We start from the raw sequence: 19,386 nt of genomic DNA on the forward strand, positions 1-19,386 counted from the left end.
CCCTCGGCGGCCGGGCCCGGCGGTGGCAGCGGCCGCGCGGGCCGGGGCGATGGCGGCGGCGGCGGCTGGGAACGTGTTCCTGAGAGCCCGTGGCAGGACTCTGACCTCCTTCCGCGCAGGTACGGGCAGCGCTGGCCGAGCCGCGCTATCGCCTGCGGGCTCTTCCTCGCCGTGCTGCTGGGCGGGAGGGGCGTGCGGAGGGAGGCCCGGGGCTTCCCCGGCGGCGGCGGCGGCGGCGGCGGCGGGAGGAGCTGCTGTCGGGGAGGGGGAGGCGTGGAGCGCCGGGGCCTTGGGCCGTCTGCCGGTGCTGGGGAGCCCGTGGCGGGGAGCACTGGGGACACTGGGCGGTCGCAGCGGGGAAGGACGCGAGGCTGTGGCCTCCCCGCTGCGCCCAAGTTTATCCCCACGCTCCGCATCCCGTGAAGATGCCAGCAGTGTCCAGCACCGGATCCCTTTTAAAGTGCTTGTCCTTGATGCTGAACCTGCTGTCCGTAGCCTGTGAAAGTGTTGGCGCTAGCCCTGTGCTGTCATGTGTTTGTACCTGTCAGGGTGACCCAACAGGTTACCGCTGGGTCACTGTTGGTGTTGCTCAAACGAAGGGCAGCCGTAGGGTGTTCACAGCTGGRTAAGCTCCTGCTCCGTGGGGTGCTCAGCCTCGCTCAGGGTGAGGGTCAGCAGCGCAGGTGCTCCCTTGGCCGGTGTGCAGAAGCAGCACTGCGAGCCCTGGGCTGCAGCCAGCAAGGGAGACGTGCTTAGCACACCTTCCACACCTGCCAGGTGCATGAGGGAACGAGGCCGAGCCAGCGGTGGCAGCCGCCTGTGACTGCTGGTTCTTGCCTGTGGCTGGACACAGGAACGCATTGAACACGCTGAACATCTTGGTGTAGGCACCTGTTTGTAAAATTTTACCAGGGATGGAGGTTCCRCAGTGTGCCGAGGTTTTTCAGGGGCACAGCTGACTCTGTGTTAAGAAATAATYTCCTATGGCCATGCATGGAAGGTCTTTTGTTTCTTTGTTTTTATGAATTTCAAATTGTGTTGGTTGGGTGAGGTCAGCAGGGCTATTCAGTTCCAACAATTTCGTGATCTTTTTTTGGGTTGCACTGGAAATATTTGGCTTTGCTTGTTGCCAAATAAAGAAAAATCACCAACTCAGAGCATGTGAAGTATATGTATACAGTCGTTCTGGCAACCTATTAATTGCAGATGGTCTGGTTGGTTTGGAACAGAATGCCTAGCATTTGCTGAGGGGACAGATGGCAGACAAGCCATCTAGTTATATCAGTTGTATAGTGAAATTTTGACAAAAGGAGTGTTCAACAGCAGTGCAAAAAATTTCTGAATAAAAGCTTTATGTAAAAATTTCCCTAAACATGGAAAGACACATGTCATTTGGGAATGCGTTATCCAGGTGTGCATCTTTCTCCTGAAGTGTCCTTGTTTGGAATTCTTTAAATATTAATTAAGACTTTTCTTGCCAGTTGGTTGGTTTTAATCTTGTCCAGGCTATCATAGTCCAGCTACCATCTTCGGGTGCAATATTTCTTTGTAAATAATTTACTTGGCCCTTTCTTAAGAGGCTAAAGTTCAACACAACGTTTTAATAACTAAATGATTGGGAAACCAGAACCAAGGGCTGATAAAACTGAGACAAATTTTCATGCAGTTTAAGATGAAAGTCAGTTACCTGTGTTTTGTTGCTTTCCTCAGTGTTTAGGTTTCACTCCTGTTAAACATGAATCCACATGAAGCATTTATTGCCTTCTAGGGCTTGGCACATTGTTTCCTTCTAAAATTTGAAAGCCACTATTGAGAGCTAAATTTTCTTTTTTTCTTCCTATCCTTTCTGCAAAGTCAATCTTCCACACCCTTTCCCCTAATGGTAATTTTTTGAGTCTGTTTTAACATATTGTGGAGGTTATATATGTACCCTGCTCTAATCTGCCCTTGATATGGGACGTGAATTAGAAGCTGGAGGTGAGGAATTGAAATTACCCGTATTAATCAAAGAGGCACAGTAGTAAACAGTGTATAAACACCCTACTTTTTTGGCAAGAGACCTTTGTATGCTTTGGCTTTACTTTTTAAAATAAATTATCTCCCTTTTCCACTCATGTGAAATTACGCTTCAGATGTCTCTTCTATTAGTATTTCTGTGAAGAAACAGGACCATATGTTTGGGTAAGTGCTGTCTTCACCACTCCTCTCCAGAGTCAGGGGGTTATTTTGTTTTGCTTTATTATATTTTTCTTTTTTTGGTCCCAAGTGTGTCAGTAGCATGCTGTGCAAAGAATTTCTGTGAAAGTGGTAGAACACTTTTTTCAAGTAACTTAACAAGTGATAGTCCTGTCAGTTTAACTGGTTGAGAAGTGTCTGTTTGAACCTGTCTTTTGCTAGTTTTAGTTGATGGTTCCMAAACCTTTATCTGGAACAGGCAAATAACCAGTATTGCATCGTCACATTCTCAGTTCCATGTGTGATTTTATGTTCCTCTCTCATGCCTCCCTCACCAATCTTCTGCATACTCTCAAAGTTCATTCTGTTGCTTCTCATATTTTTATTTTGCTCTGTTCCGTTCCAGTCTCTGATTTTTTTGCCATTTCTGAACGTTAAGGTGACTTTTCTTTGTAGCACTTGCTGAAATGTACATGAAGTTGCTGTTTTTCCCATGTGCACTATCGTGCACTTTYCTGTGTGAAGTTCATCAGCTTTTATGAACAGTCACTGCACAAGAAGTCTCTCCTCAGTTCTTTASAACCAGGCTTGATTCTCATACTGCCAAGTGGCTTAATTTTAGCAAATTCCACTTCCTCACTGTTCAGTTGCTGTGACAGATTGGTTTGGATTTATTGAACGGTATGTAGGTCCCAGTAAAGATCCAGGTGGGATCTGTGTGTGTTGACCATTTCTTTTTTTCTTATCAATTTTCTGTGCAGACAAGGACTTCTTTTCACATTACAAAGAGCTTGGCTTCATAAGAGTCTTTGGTGAATAACTGTTAGATGCCTCTCAAGGATGGGAACAAGTGAATATCCCTTGTCCCTGTAAAGGCTGTTGATTACTCTTTCTGAAGAATCAGTAAACACGGGAGCTACTGTCTTTGTTAGTTTGTTCCTTTGGTGCAGGGGAAGTTTTAAGCACAAGGTAACTCCCCAGAAGTTCGCTGGTTTTCACTTTTGAGGAGCTCTATGGATGGCACCTAATCTGAGTGGTTTATTAGTGCATGTGTCTATTAGTTGAATCATCTGATGGTATTTTGATTTGAGACAAATCTGATGTGCTGTCTGTCAGGAGGAATTTTCACACTAGATCTTTACAAGTTCCCTCACAATAGACATGAATGGAAAAGTATACCTTGTTTTCTTCTTTTCAGCCTTTGTTTTTGGGTGCGTCTTGCATGTCTGGATCATCTTTTAACCTTAGTGAGAGTCTTGCAGGCTACTTGCTCTAATTCCCCTGCAAAGGGTTTTATTAGTTTTTAGATTTATGCTGTTTCCAGTTTTTCCAACTTTTTTTAGCTTGTCTTCTTGGACTTTAGTATCTAACCTTCCAGTGTATAAAAATCTTTCTTTTTTTTTATATTAGGATGCTTTAGCTTTTCAAAGGATGCTGTCCTGCTCTTACTAGCCTCCTTATGGCTTTTACTTAAGTAGCTTAGACAGTTTGGATTCTTTCTGGTCTTTCTGAAGAAGTTCTTCATAAATGCTGTGCATATGGTCTGAGCCTCTGGCGTAGTGTCTTTGAATAGTTTCCATGCTGCCTTCAAGGATTTTTGCACTTTTTAAAAGCATCATAATTATATATAATTCGCCTTCCTTTGAAATTAAATACAACCACAGTTGATTTCTTATTTTTTCTTGCTTTCAGAAGAGTGTTGGATCTTGGCACATTATGATTACTGTTCTAGAGCTCTTCAACAGTAATATTTTTGAGCACTGATCAGAACTGCTTCCCAACTTGCACATTCCATTCCCAATACTGTCTCCAACTCTCATATGAATTAGGGAAATTTTTACGTGGGTTTTGAGAAACTTTCTGTGACTTCACCTTGTCATTATGCAAGCCACCCCCCTTCACACCTACAGTTCTGGGCTGTAAAGTTTTTGTGATGAGTTTACATGTTAAATTTGGGGGTGGGCATAAGGCATGACTAGAATTTAGCTTCTGTAGCCCTCAGTACAAATAAACTGTGTCTGAGGGGGCATTTCTTACCTTGATAGTTATCTAAGAAGTTTTAAAGTATGTCTTTTGAAAACAGTAGCACTGTCTAACTTACTTGAGAAACCATGTTCTGGCATTTAGTGTGTCTGCTGACGGTATTTCCATAGTACATAATTTCTAGAGTTATTATCCTTTAAAAGGTTTTTATTTTCTCACTGAAAATGTATTTTKATACCTATTTTGAAGGGGTTTTTTTCCCCTGGTGCATAAAATTGCACCTTCCATGACAGGTTGCCTTGGCCATTCACCAGAACCTTCAGTAGTTGGGTCTTTGGTAGACTCTTGGGTACACATTGGAAAAAACAGCTGAAAGGAATGGACATTGCTTTATACTGAAATCTTTTGTATTTAGGCATATAAAAATGATGACTTTTCAACACCAAATCTGTTGATAATATTTTAATATATAACAAGRAATTGTTAAGAATATAGTGCAATTCCTTTATTGTTTTTTTGAGCTATCTCAGGACTGAGAGTAAAAAAAACCAAATTGTTGCTGTTTATGTTGTCTATGATGTATGCACACTGACTTCATTGAAGAGATTCCATTTTCCTTCCTGCATAGAGCTTCTTTGGAAAACCATGGTTGTGCTTCCTTTTCAGTTTTACCTGGAAAAAGAGTCACAGGCASACTTTGTAGGCAGAGACAGCTCAGAACAGGGAGCCATGGCCTATTTCTGCTGTGCTCTGATCTATCAGAGAAGTGATATTGATTCTCCTGTCAAACCCAGTGTGACAGTGAGGGCATATTTCCTATTTGCCCACGGTGGACTGACAGGCACTGGAGATCTGTCCATGTCCAAACTCCTCTGACACAGTGGTGTCTAAAGAGAGACTGTGGACAGGAGTAACTGTCCATAACTAATTTGTTTCCATTAAAAACTGSAGAATGTAGAGGAAGAAGAACACCAATATACTGTTGAACCCAACCAATACTTATAAAAAAATCCCACCATGGAAATACTGGTAATCCTGCCAGTACCTCGTGGCTGTCAGAGGCCAATGCTTTCTGTGTGCAGTCTCAGTAGATGTGTGTTTGTGAGAATGGGGGAAAGAAAACCTAGGAAAAGCAAAAGGGGAGGAAATAAAAGCACAGCAAGATATTAGCTATTATCCTTTAGAAGTTGTGAGATTTGGCTAAAATCCCACCTAAGTCCTTCAAGTGTCTTTTTTGCCTGTGATTACAATACATGGCTGAGGTTTTCTCTGGTGAATTACTGCTGACTACTTTGGTCCTTCACAGAATTAATCCTTAGATAAAATTAGAAGCTGGCACCATTTTTTCAGCCAATGCTACTAAAAATACATTGTATTGATCCTCTGTCTGTACTTTGGCATGCATGGGAGCAGAAAGGAGTAGGAAGCTATTGAAACTGAAGCATAACAACATATTCCAAAGTTGGACTTCTGTGGCGATCAGCTGTGCTTTTAAGGAGGTCTGGGACCAAAACTCATTAGGAGCTTTCTGTTGCTTGGTGTGTAAGAGCAGCTCCACAGACAGTTTGTCATTCAGAAATGGAAATCCTATGTACATCAGTTATTAGAGAAGTCTGTCAGCTTCTTTCTACCTTTGTGTTTTCTTATTGTTGTGTTAAATTCTGAAAGTTGCAAACAGCTTCAGTGTCCATAGGGATAAAGAGCCAGTTTGCCAGCATTCTCGGCTTCACTCGATTTTGTGATGGAAGGGAGAAGAGAGAAAAAAGTAATTGAATCCTAGTCTTCTGTTGTTTACTTAGCATGCAATTTGTCTAGTACAACCCCGTAGCTCATCTAAAGGCTTGAAAATTGAAACTCCTAGTGAGAAGGATGCCTTTAATGTTATTCCCACAGAAGTCAGTTGCTGCCTTTGAAGGCATGATAGCCATTGTACATGTTAYTTAATTGAAACCTTAGGAAGCAGCATCTGGGACCTGGATCATGACTGGAGGGTTGCTGCAAAAGCAGCTGTTGGCCCTCCCACCACTTGTGCCCAGTGGTGTTTGTTAGTTCCCCTCTGCCAGACTTTGGCAGAMCCCCAGCAATGGGAGCAGAATGATTTCGTTGAGTGCTGTTCTTGAGATCCAGTGCAAAGACCAAACAAAGGGTTTCAACAGGGTTTTGTGTGCCTGACTTACTGGGTTACAAGRTTCATTTGCACAGCTGCAGTACCTGTTCTGTGGGTGCCAGCAAGCAGCTGGCGAGGAAACAAAGGAGGGTATAGAGTAATGGTCTGAACGGGGTCCATTAAYAAACCATTTAATTGTAAGGCAGGACACTTCTGGATCCATCTGTGGTAGTGGAAGATGCTTTTCCCATCTGTTTCTCATTGCTACCCTCTTAACCACATTGGTTTGTTGAAAGAGCACCAGTGCTGGCCTAGTCCTGGGGTTTTCAACAGAATTAGTGAAATTGCACTAGTAGCAACACCTGAAACTTTAGCTGGACTGGTGTTACRGCTTGCATAGATAAGGAAAAACTTGCAAAAACAACTCTGAAAACAGACCACTGAGGCATTTAAGAGTTACCTTTTGGATGAGCTGAATTCAGAACARGGTTAAGATTGGTGCCATGTGCAAGTTTGCACGAGTGGTATTGTACCAACACAACTGTCACCCCTGATGTGTTGCTTTTATTTATAGTACTTTATGGTAATTAAAGCACATTCCTGATTCCAAAGAAAAAGTCAAGTTGTAACTTTAAACAATGTACTTACATTATTTTGTTCCCATATACTTTTGTTTCATGGGAAACAAAATCAGTGAGTACCAACTTATAAGTAATAAGCTAATGGAATTTGGTTTAAGTGTGAGGGTTATTAGTTTTAGATAGTGTTTCTAGCTGGAGTGAACAAATAACAAGACAAAGGTAGAAAATACTTATTCAACTTTACTGTTACTTTTGTAACCATTTGATGAGTTGTTTAATACCACAGAAATAGCTGTTGACCGAATTGTTTGACTAAGACCAGTTASTTAAACTAACATTTTAAGTAAATGTTATTTATATAGCCCTGATTCCTGGATCTCTTCTGATGTCCCTGCTTCACTTTCTTCATTTTATCTTTTTCTCTCCTACGGGAGAATATAGCATATACCTTTGCATCATTTTCAGTTCCTTTCTTTTTTCACCTCCTATCTCCTTCCTTTTCTCCCCACTCTTCACCACCTCCACCCCTGCAGCTTCTGTTTCTCCTTTCTTCTGCCATTTCTTGATTCTGTCTGTGTACTGAACTTCTCTTTTGAAATTCATCTTATCAGTCTCTCTGTCTGTCTCACATGACCATCACTCACCCACTCAAACCAGAGCATCTGTGCACAGTCTTAGAAACATTCAGGTACTTAAAACAGAGAGAGTTACTGTGTTGGCATGAATACAAGTTTGGAAAATAAAACATCCATGAAGCATATATTAGAATTACCTATGGTCTGGCTTTCCCRCGTGTTTTGTATCACATCTGTGTGCTCCCTGACAGTTCATTGTCTCCTTGCCAGACCTGTGAACGTTCAGGTATGAGATCTGAAGCTCCTGTTCTCTGGGACCTGGCCCAGCCCYGCTGCCTGTGCCACCCAACCAGGACTGCTGCAGGTGCTCCAGCTGCCTGTGGTCACCATGCACCATTCCTGGGGCTCTRAAAGGCAAATAATCTGTCCATATTTGAAACACGGTCTTTAAAAACAAAGGCCAGCTCTTTTTTCCAAGTACTTTTTTAAAAATAAATARATGTAACTATATTTAACTTTGGCTACTATGGTCAAAATACTGGCTTCAGATTAAGCAATATAAAACAGGTAAATTTTGCTCAGCACTGATTTATCAGTACAGTCTRTTCAGTTGCTGGAAGAGGGACAGCTGTTAAAAGTCCTGCCATGTTGTTCAAAGATTTGWTTTTTTTTTTCCCTATTTAATGAATAAATTGTACCAYTCCTCCAAACCAACTTCCTGTTTCAGACATTCCCTTTTTTCAGTTTCATTTTGTAGAGGTCATAAAGGGTTTCTGATGCAAGCTTCCTTAACTGTAACTTTCCACTTAYAAAAACTGTAAGTTGATTTCTCTGCACAAGCAGTGCCTTTGCTGCATCATGTAAGATGCATTTATGGCAKTCATATTTTTTCATGCAAGTCATAAAATAAAAACCTAAGTTACTTTGTGTCATTCAACTGATTCCATAAGGCTTCTGCTGCAAACTCATGGATAGATTGATAATTTCATTTCTCTGAACACTTGTGTAACTGGAAGGGTAAATTTTATTTCAGAATTAAAAGCTAATGAGTGGCTAAAAGTTTCTATCTATAAAATACGTGATTATTATTTAGAGTAAGCCAGTGCTGTATATAAATAATTTTGTTTAGAAATGAAATGTTAGTTTAACTAAAGTGCAGGAGCTCTCATTTGGCAAAATGATCTGATGCCATAGCAACAGATGACAATTACAAGCAGCTTCCGGCAGTTGCCTACATTCCTTCTCCCTCACTCCATCCTATCCATATCCATGGTTCAAGGGATGRATTCTGAGCACTGTTTTCTAACCTTTCTTGAAAGGAATGCACTCCCCTTCTTGCARAATGTGAAGCTTGRGTTCTAGAGCTTGTGGATGGAAATCAAAAGTGCATYCATGTGTTGGACATGCTACTTCTGTACTGTTACTGGAAGACCAGTTTTGCCTCAAACTGTCACATCAGACTGACATGATATGAGAGTATATTTATGGATTATATTTTAATTTTAAATAATTTGCTGTATCTTTTCTTTTTAGATTCAACTATAGATGGATGTAGTCAGTGAGTTTTTAACAGTTTAAGTGCTGTTTCAAAAACATCCAAAAGTAGTAAATTTATTAGGCCAAATATGGCTGTTGAAACTGAAATATTTAGGTTGCAGATGAATGCATATAGACAGCTGGAGAAACCACAGTGTACTCATGTCTGTACTTCRATTCCAGCTTGTGACATAAGTCTAGGAAACAGGGTACCCACTTTTGTAGCCAACTTCTGTTTTATTTGCCCAGTGTTGAGATTTATTCTTCTCAATGGGGTTGTAGTCTTTTGTATTGCCCTTTGTTGTGCTTGGTATTACAGTATTGGAGAAAGAAGTATATGAAAAATGGTGGCAGTACAAATTCTGTTGTACCCTCTGCCTACACCAACTTTACCAATACAAATTTCTTAATGAGTTCTCATTTTATTATCATAAGTCTTGGGAGTAATCGTGGCAGCACTAAATTTGACTTTTCATTGTTGCTTCCAATTCTGATGTTGCTGGGTTTTGTGTTCGCTGACCTTGGTCCTGTTGAGTGACTTCAGTTCTGACTCCAGAGAATGTGCTGCATCCAACTTTTCTCTAAAACTATGAGAACAAAAAGCAACTAACTGCTTAATAATTTAAGAAAAGTCTACTGGCACCATAAAATGTGAAACTTGCGTATGTTTTAACTTGTTAATTAAAGAAGCAATAATTGGAGTCTTAAAAGAATCAACTGAAATCTAATGTTACACACTTGTGCTGTGTTGTAGTCTTGTAATTTCCAGYAGTGTTTGCTGAATCCTTTGCATACTTCTCTAATCAGTCTGTAATTATTATGCAGTATAATTAGATTAATATACTTTCATTTATTACAACCACACCTTAGAGGAAAATTTTGTACTTCTGCCTTTATGTTTGTCCTGTATGAATGAGTATGGAGCTCTGTACGTGTGTTGAAGCAGCGTCAGCCTACTGAGGTGAAGAACAATCAATTTAAGAATGTATGGAAGCTTTTTTTCTTTTTTAAATGTCTCTACTGGGTTGTTTTTTKTCCTCTTTTTTCTTCTTAGATGCTGAGTACCAATGGAAGGGGCCCTTCTACTTCATCCAAGGGACAGATCCTCAGTTTGGACTGACGAAAGCTTGGACACACGGAGACACTAATAATGGAGATGATGAGTGGGAAGAAGATATGAAATTAGCAGAGCAAGCAGTGCAGGCCATTAACAAACTAAATCCTAAACCCAAGTTCTTTGTGCTGTGTGGAGACCTTGTCCATGGAATGCCAGGTGAGGCAATTCAAAGTGCAGAATTGAAGTTGCAACTCCATTTTCTTTATATTTCAGATTGACAATAAAGCTAATTTATTTGGCTTGTCTTCAAAATAGTCTTTCATGGGACTTAGTATGTTCCTGTTTTCATGTTTTCCTGGGGGGAAGTGTGATTTGTAGATGATTCTTGAGATATTATTCTGACTTCCTGTAGCATTCATCTGAAGGCTGTACTTTCATGAGTTAATTGCTTTCTTTTCAGTGAAATATTTTCTTTGAAATAAAAGTCTTTCTCCTAAACAAAATTCCTTTGAGATGACAAAAGAGGAGCTCTAGCCATTGGGGAAAAATAATGCCAAGAAAATAGCAAAAAATAGATATGACTTTTTGAATAACTAAAGTGAGTAAAGCTCAGAGAATTCTCTGGCCTTCTAGTTCYTAATAAATTCAAATATTTAATTTTTTAAATGCTAAAGGTCAGTGAGTTCAAACTTTTGCAACTCTGTCYTGTTGCTGTGGGACTGTGAGCTCAGTGTATGTCCTTATAACTGAGAGGAAGAACTGCAAAAGAAAAAAGAACTACCCRTCCAGAAAGGTGGGTTACCAGAAAGAGAACTACTTTTCTTGGGATTGAAGTGAGAAGTGGTGTTAGCTGCTGAGAAGTGGTCTGGAAAGCGGATCTAAGCACCRTATCTCACATCTGTTAGCCCTGCTAAGCAGCAGAGCTGCAGCCAGCCCTGGCTCTGTCCCTGCCAGTGCCACAATCTGCCCAGGGAGCTGCAAACATCCTGAGCCTTGTGCTGCACTCTGCTTCATACTCACCTGCCCCCGAGGAGCTGCTTCCCAGCCCCTGCTCACACAGCAGGGCTTTGAGCACGTTGGAGACCTTTCACTAATTCTTTCAGTGTCCCACAATGTTAATTTTAAAACTTTAGCTGTCAAATTGATTGACATTGGAAATAAGCTTTCTTTTGATCAGAACACAGTTTTACTGAAAGAGTGGGAAAGTGTAAAAACCAACAGATTTAAGCTTGATTGAATCTACTGTGTAACACCTCAGCTTCATCATAAAGTATGTCATGATGCAGTTTTATTGGCTTATGKGCTTCCATTAATTTGGGGATCATCTCTCCTTCCTATAGCAGAGTTAYAATAAATATTTTGACTAGGACTTTTAATTTGTGTTTTCCAAATAGTTTGGTTTCAGTGTCTCCTGTAAGAGGCAGAAAATTCAGGACAAATAATGGGTGTTTACATCCTATTGAAAAGGATTGTTCACTCAAAAAATTCAAATATCCAGGAGGCTAAGTTAGTTTCATTTTACATGGGTATTTCTCAAAGACTCATAAAACAGTACAAAGTTATGAGTACTTCTGTCTCTTCTGACTTGAAACAACATTATTTTAAGGCTTCTCTGTTGGTAGAGTTTAGGAACTAGAGTCTGCAATCTTCTGACTTGCACTGGGCATTGAATGGCTGGATACAAGAAATAAGTCTTGCCTGTGGCACTTTTTTTGTTTGTCTTTTTTTTCCTAGCACTGGTTCTCTATAGTCCTTATTGTCCCTTTTGCCAGTGTGTCTCAGACTCTGGTAATGTTTTAAATGCAAACCTGTCAGGGCTTTGCAAAAYATTAGCATTATTCATTTTGCTAACAGACATGTAAAGGAAACTGAGTGGATTGTACTGGTGAGATCACCTACATCGTGTGATGGATGTGCTGTGCCTTGTATAAATATTTGAAGCTGTCTCGTGCAATTTCCAAGAAATTGCAAGAAAGAGCAGTTCATTACTCAGTAAACTTAAGGGTCTTTTCCAGGCTAAATGATTCAGTGATTCTATGATTACTTCACTTGCGCCACCGTATTTTAACTTCTCTAATAATTTCCTGTTGATTGAAATTATGTTAATAGTTTGCRAGCCTGTGTTATCGTGTAGTTATATAAAGTGGTTAAGGAAATGCACTATTAAAAGGAATTGTAGAATATTAAGCTGGAACAATTACTTACTTCATTATTGCCTTTGTGTTTATACAAATGGCTTGCTCTGCCATGTGTTGATAAACATACAAGTACAGTTTAACCATTAAGTTGTTCATAAAAGGACAGTTTTACAGCCCTTCGTCTTTCTGTCTAAACTGACAACAGAGGTAAGAGTGAATTGCTCTGTGGTGCAGATACCTGTAGAATGGCAGTCTTGGACTAGGCCTTAAAGGACAGGGAGATTATACAGCTTTTTAATCAGTGCCTGTCAGGAAAAAGGGAGTGGGGAACACCGATCTTCCTCTCTTCTCTTAAAATGTTTATCATGGAGTACTAAGGGTAAAGTTTTTGATGACTGTTTTAAAGCAAGCACTGTAGCCATTTAGCTGAACCAGTCTTGAAGCCTTTTGCAGTGGAACTCCCAAGAAATCTCAGAATTCCAGCAGCTAGAAGTGATGAACAGAATCCTGATCAGCTGGGAAGCAATCAGGCACAGCACTTGGAATCCATTACAGATGTCATTAGAGCAACGAAGTAATCATATCTTGGTATTTAGCTGCTGATTAAAAGTAGTTTGTACTCTGAATATTATTTCCAGAAGTTTTTCTTGATTACATAATCAAGAATAGGATATCTATTCTTGGTAACACTAATATTGTGGTACATAATCAAGAWTTTTAAGCAATACCTTGTAGTGCAACTGTGTCACTGAATATAATTTCTGTGAACTTGATGCTTACTCTTGGATACACCATGACAATGAAGGACTTCCTTCTGAAGACATTTGTGTGCATTAAGTATAATATGATTTTGTGTGACAGAAATAGTAATCTGCAAAATATTGCTGATCCAGTAATGTGTGTATTTCACTGCATTTTCCTAAAACTCTGGAATTTTATTTGTAAAMGTGTTATTTTTCTCATATCAAGTTGGAACCTTGGGGGCTGCTGCAGCCAAGGCATTAATACATCCCCAGCACTCCTGTGTGTGTGAGTAGCAGGACCAGGAGAGTGGGCCCTGGTTGTCCTGTCTGTGCCAAGGGATTGGCTGTGCCTCCTGGATTTGAAGTTTCCTGGGTTGCTGTCAGCAGGTGTCAGGGAGATCAGTAACCCATTAAGAGCCGTGATGTTCTGAAGACTTTTTCAAGTTGTTCTTAGGAGACTTATCCATTCTTTTGTCCTTTTTGGGTGGTCTGTAGCAAAATCCCACGATTAGTAGCTGAGCTCTTTCCTGATCCTGGCTAAAATAGTGCCCTCCAAACATGGGGCTGACTCCCCCACCTTCTTTGTTGTCTGTCCCTCCTGCTCCAGTTTAATGTGAACACTGTGCTTCCCTCTCCACCCATACCTTGAGTGTACATTGGTGTCCAGGAAACACCGTCAGCATTTCAACACCTTTTGTTACAGTAGCAGAGAATTCAGCTGTTGGCAGCCAAGGTCACCCTGCTGAAGCCACTGAGAAACTCTGACTGTGAGGCTGAGAATCCAGCAGCTATTTTTAAGTGCACGAATTCCTTCAGAGGAAATTGTTTAACTGCATTTTTTTAAATGATGCCACTGCTGTCAGTAACTTGATAGTTGTAGCCGGTGAAGTTATTTATGTGAGGTGTTTAGCCCAGGTGTTTAATTATTTTTCATTAATTGTTCTGCCTACATGGGTAAAAGAACAGGTAAGACAGCAAGTCTCTTGGAAACTTACTTAGCTCTGACTGTAATAAATTTAACTGTTTAGAGGCTAAATGAAACGAGACTTGTCTAATAATGTGTATAATCACAGAAAACCTGATAGAACTTGATTAAGCTTGATCTGTTAGCAGTCTGATAATGGATCAGTAAGCAAGTAATGTTTATGCTTGCAGTTTTAAATTCATTTGTGTGTATATGTTAATTACAAGAAATCARAATCACTGGAATTGACTATTATGGCACTTGAAATACACTGTGAATACTGATACTAATTCCTTTAGTTAATGCAAAGCTATAATAATCTCTAATATATACATTCCCTACGCAGGTCGTGCAGTACTCTATAATCTCACATCAGCCTTTTCCATCAATTAAGCCCAAGTAGAGACATTTTTCTATTTTTTTTCCTACCTTTATTTTATATTATTAAATTGTTTAATTAAGGGTTTTCAAATCATTATTTATAACACGTTTCACCCTTCATGCTTTTCTAAATGGAACAGGCTAAAACATTTGATTGTTTCAATCAGCTTTTCAGAGCTGCAGTCATATTTAATAATGTTTTCTTACTTCTCCTTGCTTTGCTTGCTGTCTCTGTCTCTCACTCTCTTTATTGAGCCATGCTTGGATTGTGAGATCTTCCACGATTGTTTCTGTTACGTATTTTCATGTTTTTACTGTGCCATCTAATGTGTGTTTCAGACTGTGAGCCCGAGCATGTGTTATTACCGTGAATAGTTTAAACAGGAGGTGACAGAAAAGGCCTTTACAATAGACAAGCTGAAAACAGAGGTGTCCAAACTGTACACAGCTCATTGCTGGTGTGTTCGTGGTCACTGAGGCACTGCAGCCTTGCGAGCTGTCAGTAGATTACATTGTGTGATGGGGGAAAAAAGCAGCCAGGCAGCTGGCCAAGGCCCCATGGCTGCAGCAGCACGTGGTGGTGAAMGGTACAGCCTTACTTTGGTGTCCAGCATTGTGTAAAAAGCACAGTGCTGAATTTGGGAAAGAATTGTCACTGACAGAATCACTGTGAGACTGCTGGAGATGCAGGTGCTCTGCCTGCCCCAGTGTCCCTCTTTCTCTCTCCCTGCCTACAGCTTGGATGTGTGGCTGTCCTGCTGCTGTTTCCAGAGGCCCCTGCTCTTTGGGGACACTGTGCCATGCCAGGCAGCTCCCCCTGCCTGCACGCTGTGCTCTGTGTRTGTCTGTGTGTGTGCATCACTGCTTTGCGTTCTCCCCCACGAGTTCGCACGTTCCCCTAACGCTCTTAACTCCTCCATAAAGCCTCAATAAGGCACATCAGCTCAGTTCAGCTAATTACAATTTTGGGCAGCAGTATGTGCTTTATGTGAAAAGCAAAACTGCTGGCTGCATGTCTCCTCAAAATTATATACCCTGTCCTCTCTCCCATGCAGTGTTTCTTCATGTAATAAAACAGGCAATGATGTGCAGCAGCATTTTAAAAGCAGGTGCCAAATCCTGGGATTTTTAGTTCATATTTAGAGAGCAATTAAATGACAGGTTTTCAAATCAGTACTTCTCCATTTGACTCCTGCTTGACGATTTGATGATCAGAATACAAGATGAGATGGGCATTCTGGCTTTTATACAATTAGTCCCTCTTATGAGCTGTGACACGTCCGCAGAGGAGAGTGAAGTTATTTACGTTCAGAATAGACAAGCTGCAGASCTGAGGAACATCAGAGCTGATGGTTCTGGTGGCCAGACAGCGGTATGGCTTCATTTCTATTTACAATCACTGTAGCATTTGGAGGCATCCTCTCTCCTGAGGAAATCGCTAACTGGATTATCTTGAGCTTCTTTCCCATGCCCGAATTTGATGTGCAATTGCCATGGTCCAAAATATTTGTCTCTTGTTTCTGTTAAATATGGAGTGCCTTAACATGGCTCCCTCCAAAAGTGTAGTTTTTATAGATACCAAATCTTCAGGCAYGGGCTGCAGTGTATAATTGCAAACACAATTACAGGGTAACTCTAAAAATACCTCTTTAATTTGCTTAATTTTCTAAACTGGGGAAAGCACACACCATAGCATATGTTCCTAGTCAAAACATTATTGTTTAAAATCTGTGAATTTTCTGAATTCTCATACTTAAAAAACCATCTTGGGCTGGTCAGGACAGGTCAGTGAGTACTTGGTTTGTATAAAGGTTGAAGTTGGTACATCCTAGGAAGTCCTCTCTGTCTTTTGGTCAGGGATCCACTAACAAGGAATGTTGAGGAAATGCTTCATTTTATTGCACTCAGTAGAGTCCACAGTGTGCCCATGTGTGTTGTTCCCTGTTAGGAAGCATTTCCCAGTCATTTTCTGTACAGAGCTGTACATTTGCAGCTGCTCTGCAGCCAGTGGAGCCCTGGCCTTCACCAGGCGGGTGCTTTGTTGCGTCACACGGGACTGGCGTGGTCACACTGCAGGGACCGAGGTGTTGGGAGCTGGAGATTCACTGCTGGTGGGTTTTGCACACAGGATGAGAGAGAAATGTGATGCTGAAATCTGCATGCAAATGCACAAGCTGCCATTTATACATTTGTGAACTGAATAAATTACAGAGAAATGTCAGGTCCAATTCAAGTTCTTAATGCTATATACAGTGATCTGGTAAGACATTCTATAAAGGAAAAAAATCTGTGAACTGCTTTAATATTGCTTTTAAACTACCATTAAATAACCCATTTTGCTAAAACAAAGAATCATTAATTTAAAAAAAAAAAAGGCCATATAAAGTTAAGCTGCTCTGCTAGTCCTTAAGTGAGGCATGTATATAAGGAGATATTTTGTAAAGTTTTAACTAAACATAACTAATTCTCAAAAAATTCCCTTTCRCATCTAGAATGAATGCTTATGTTTGATTTGTCCATATAACAGACATATGAGCAGGTTAAAAAATAGTGTCTTAATATATGGTTCCAGCTTTAAAAATGTCTATAAGCATGTGACTTTATCTGCTTTTTTTGCCATTTGAACTRGCTGCTTGGTTTAGTAACAAAAGCAAGTTTGAGTATTTTTTTAACTCCCAGCAGCACGGCACAGCTGGGGAGCAGGCAGCTGTTTTCCAGTGTCATTTGCAGTTTCAGCAAAATTATCAGCTAAATCCCAATTCCTGAATCTTTGTCAGTAGAGATTTGTAATAGAGCATGAAGTAGAAAAGACACAGATTGACTTCTCAGGTGCAAGGCAGAAGCAGAGGCTTTAAAATGAATCAGGTATAGGTAAAAGTTTTATTTGCTTGAATACAAGGCAACATTTCTATTAATATGTCACTGCCTGATCAATAGGGCAGGGTTTAGGTGGGACCTAATTTCCTCACAATAGGGTWGCTTAATCTAAATAAACTCACTGCACCCATTTCTTCTGCTATTGTAACCTGTCTCTGATATGCTTGGTAGGATGGAATCCAAACCAAAAGGATTCTTGGCTATTTTCTTCTCCAAACTCTTAAGCCAATGTTAATTAATTATGTCTAAGAATTTGGGTAAGTAGCACATTATTTGTTAAACATTTAATAATAACTGTTTAAAGAAATGTCACTGTGGTTGCATAAATAAACATTTTGTAGTAATTATCTGATTCTAGTAAAACCTAATGGAGCGTTCRAAGCCTCAAACAGCTTACTGTGAAATTAAATTTGCTCTAATCAGCCCAGAGTGGGGAAGCATCCGAGATCTCCATGCACGTCCGACAGCCTCATATTGCAAAGAAACCACTGGGCTGTCAGAAGCAAATGTTTAATCTTCAGCAAGTATATATTTATTTGTATTTTAGATCATGTTCTCTAATCTAGTCCACAGTTGAACTGAAAAATCTGATTGCCAGATCTATGTCTCTAGATATTAAAATCTTGGAGATGTAATTAGTTACACAGTTTTTTCAGATCTTATATTTTATGATAAAAATACTAGAATCAATACTAAAAATCTAGTACAAGTAATAGATCTTTGTATGAATTTTTTTAATTAAGTTTGCTTTTGTACATTGAGGTATTTTTTCGTGTTTGTGATGATTTCATCAGAAGCACAGACCCAAAGGCAGTGATGGACTGTGCTTGCTGTCACAGCTCTGCGTTGCTGGGAGATGAGTAAGGATAAGAGCAGAGTTGAGCTTAAGTGAAGGATAATACTTATTTTCACAGCAGAACATGGAGCAGTAAATGCCATGAATTAGGTTGTTAAGTGGGCACCTGTGTGGCTGGCACTCAGAAAAATGTCAGCATTTGCAGTYATTATATTTAATGTTGTGCGCTGAAATCAGGAGCAGTTGAACCCCTAATAGGCTTCCTTGTTCAGTTTGGGCTTTGTCATGGCTTTAATGTAATAATTGTTCATTATTAGCTTAAATTAGAGTTAAATTTTCTTCTTGTTTTAATGCCCAAAGTTATATAATAAATTTAATTTGTGTTTTCATGCAGGGAAATTTTCGTGTGATCACTTTTTGAGTCTCAGAACAGATTATTACTTGTTTCGAATGTACTGAAAAAGTCGCTTACAGCTGTAGACAAATGAGTATTTCAGATTCTGCTTTTCAGTGGAACTAATGAAATGAGGTTCTTTGTAAGTTAGACTGAGTAGTCAGTCAGTTTGTTCAGCAGTGAATATAGTCATATTTACATTATGTTTAACTGCATAATTTTTTGTWCATCATAAAATTGTCTTCAGGCTATTTGAAGATTAGAGATATATATGTCTAAAGAAGGGAGAGGAGACATTTTAGCTATTACAGCACAGACTAAAGCAAAAAACCTATTTCAGAACATGACCATAATGGGTTTATTAAAATTGATCAGCTTATTCTTGCATGTAATAATTTGGAATGACGCAGTGTGTTGCATTAGCTCATTACAGCAGACACCAGAGGGGAAGCTTTTAAGTTTAAAACAAGAAACAGTGRAAGAGCACCAGTAAGACTGAACTGGGTGGCCAGAGAGGTCTTTCCTTTCTGTGTGGTGCCATGTCTGTTATCACATTTTTGTAGTTTCCTAGGACAGAAAGGGTGTGGAGCCCATGGTGTTTTGTTCTGCTCATGGCCCATGAGAGAATCACTGCTTTTATGGGATGGTCAGTTGTAAACAAATGAGTAGAGGGAAGAGTTTGGCCATGGCAGTAGGGAAGAATCACCCCTATTGATGGGATGGGGAAGGCAGGAAAGGGGCAGCACAGTGAGGAACAGAGCTCTGAGGTGGGGGAGCTCTGTCTGCCTCGGTGCTCTGAAGGGGTGCTGGGTTCCCTTTGCAGAGATCAGGGAGAGCTGTGGATCAGTATTTGAGATGTGACAGRAGCAGAGCTCAGTTCCATTTATGTTTGTGTTAGTGCACAGCAATCAGCTGCAATTGCAGAAGGAGCCTGGAAGGTACAACTGATGATACCATTGGGTTTGGATCTGTGGGGCTGTCCCTGGGGAGGGGTCAGCAGACAGGGCAATGTAGGATCTTGCCTGTAACCCTGTTAATCTGGAGCCAACAGCCAGGTGTCCAAGATGAGCAGAGATGAA

The 19,386-nt window shown here is 40.3% G+C and overlaps 1 protein-coding gene across 1 annotated transcript in view; it reads left to right on the top strand.

Moving 5' to 3' along the window:
- Positions 1–15: 15 nt before the first annotated feature.
- Positions 16–19,386, top strand: part of CPPED1 (calcineurin like phosphoesterase domain containing 1) — a 37,370-nt gene continuing 17,999 nt past the window's right edge. The window contains exons 1-2 of the mRNA XM_057367306.1: positions 16–119; positions 10,012–10,230. Coding sequence (XP_057223289.1) covers positions 50–119; positions 10,012–10,230 — 289 coding nt within the window. The 5' untranslated portion in view covers positions 16–49. The remainder of the gene's footprint in view (positions 120–10,011; positions 10,231–19,386) is intronic.

Source organism: Malurus melanocephalus, unplaced genomic scaffold, assembly GCF_030028575.1.
Source record: "Malurus melanocephalus ecotype Western Australia unplaced genomic scaffold, MMel_1.1 scaffold_77, whole genome shotgun sequence".
NCBI classification, from domain to species: Eukaryota; Metazoa; Chordata; class Aves; order Passeriformes; family Maluridae; genus Malurus; species Malurus melanocephalus.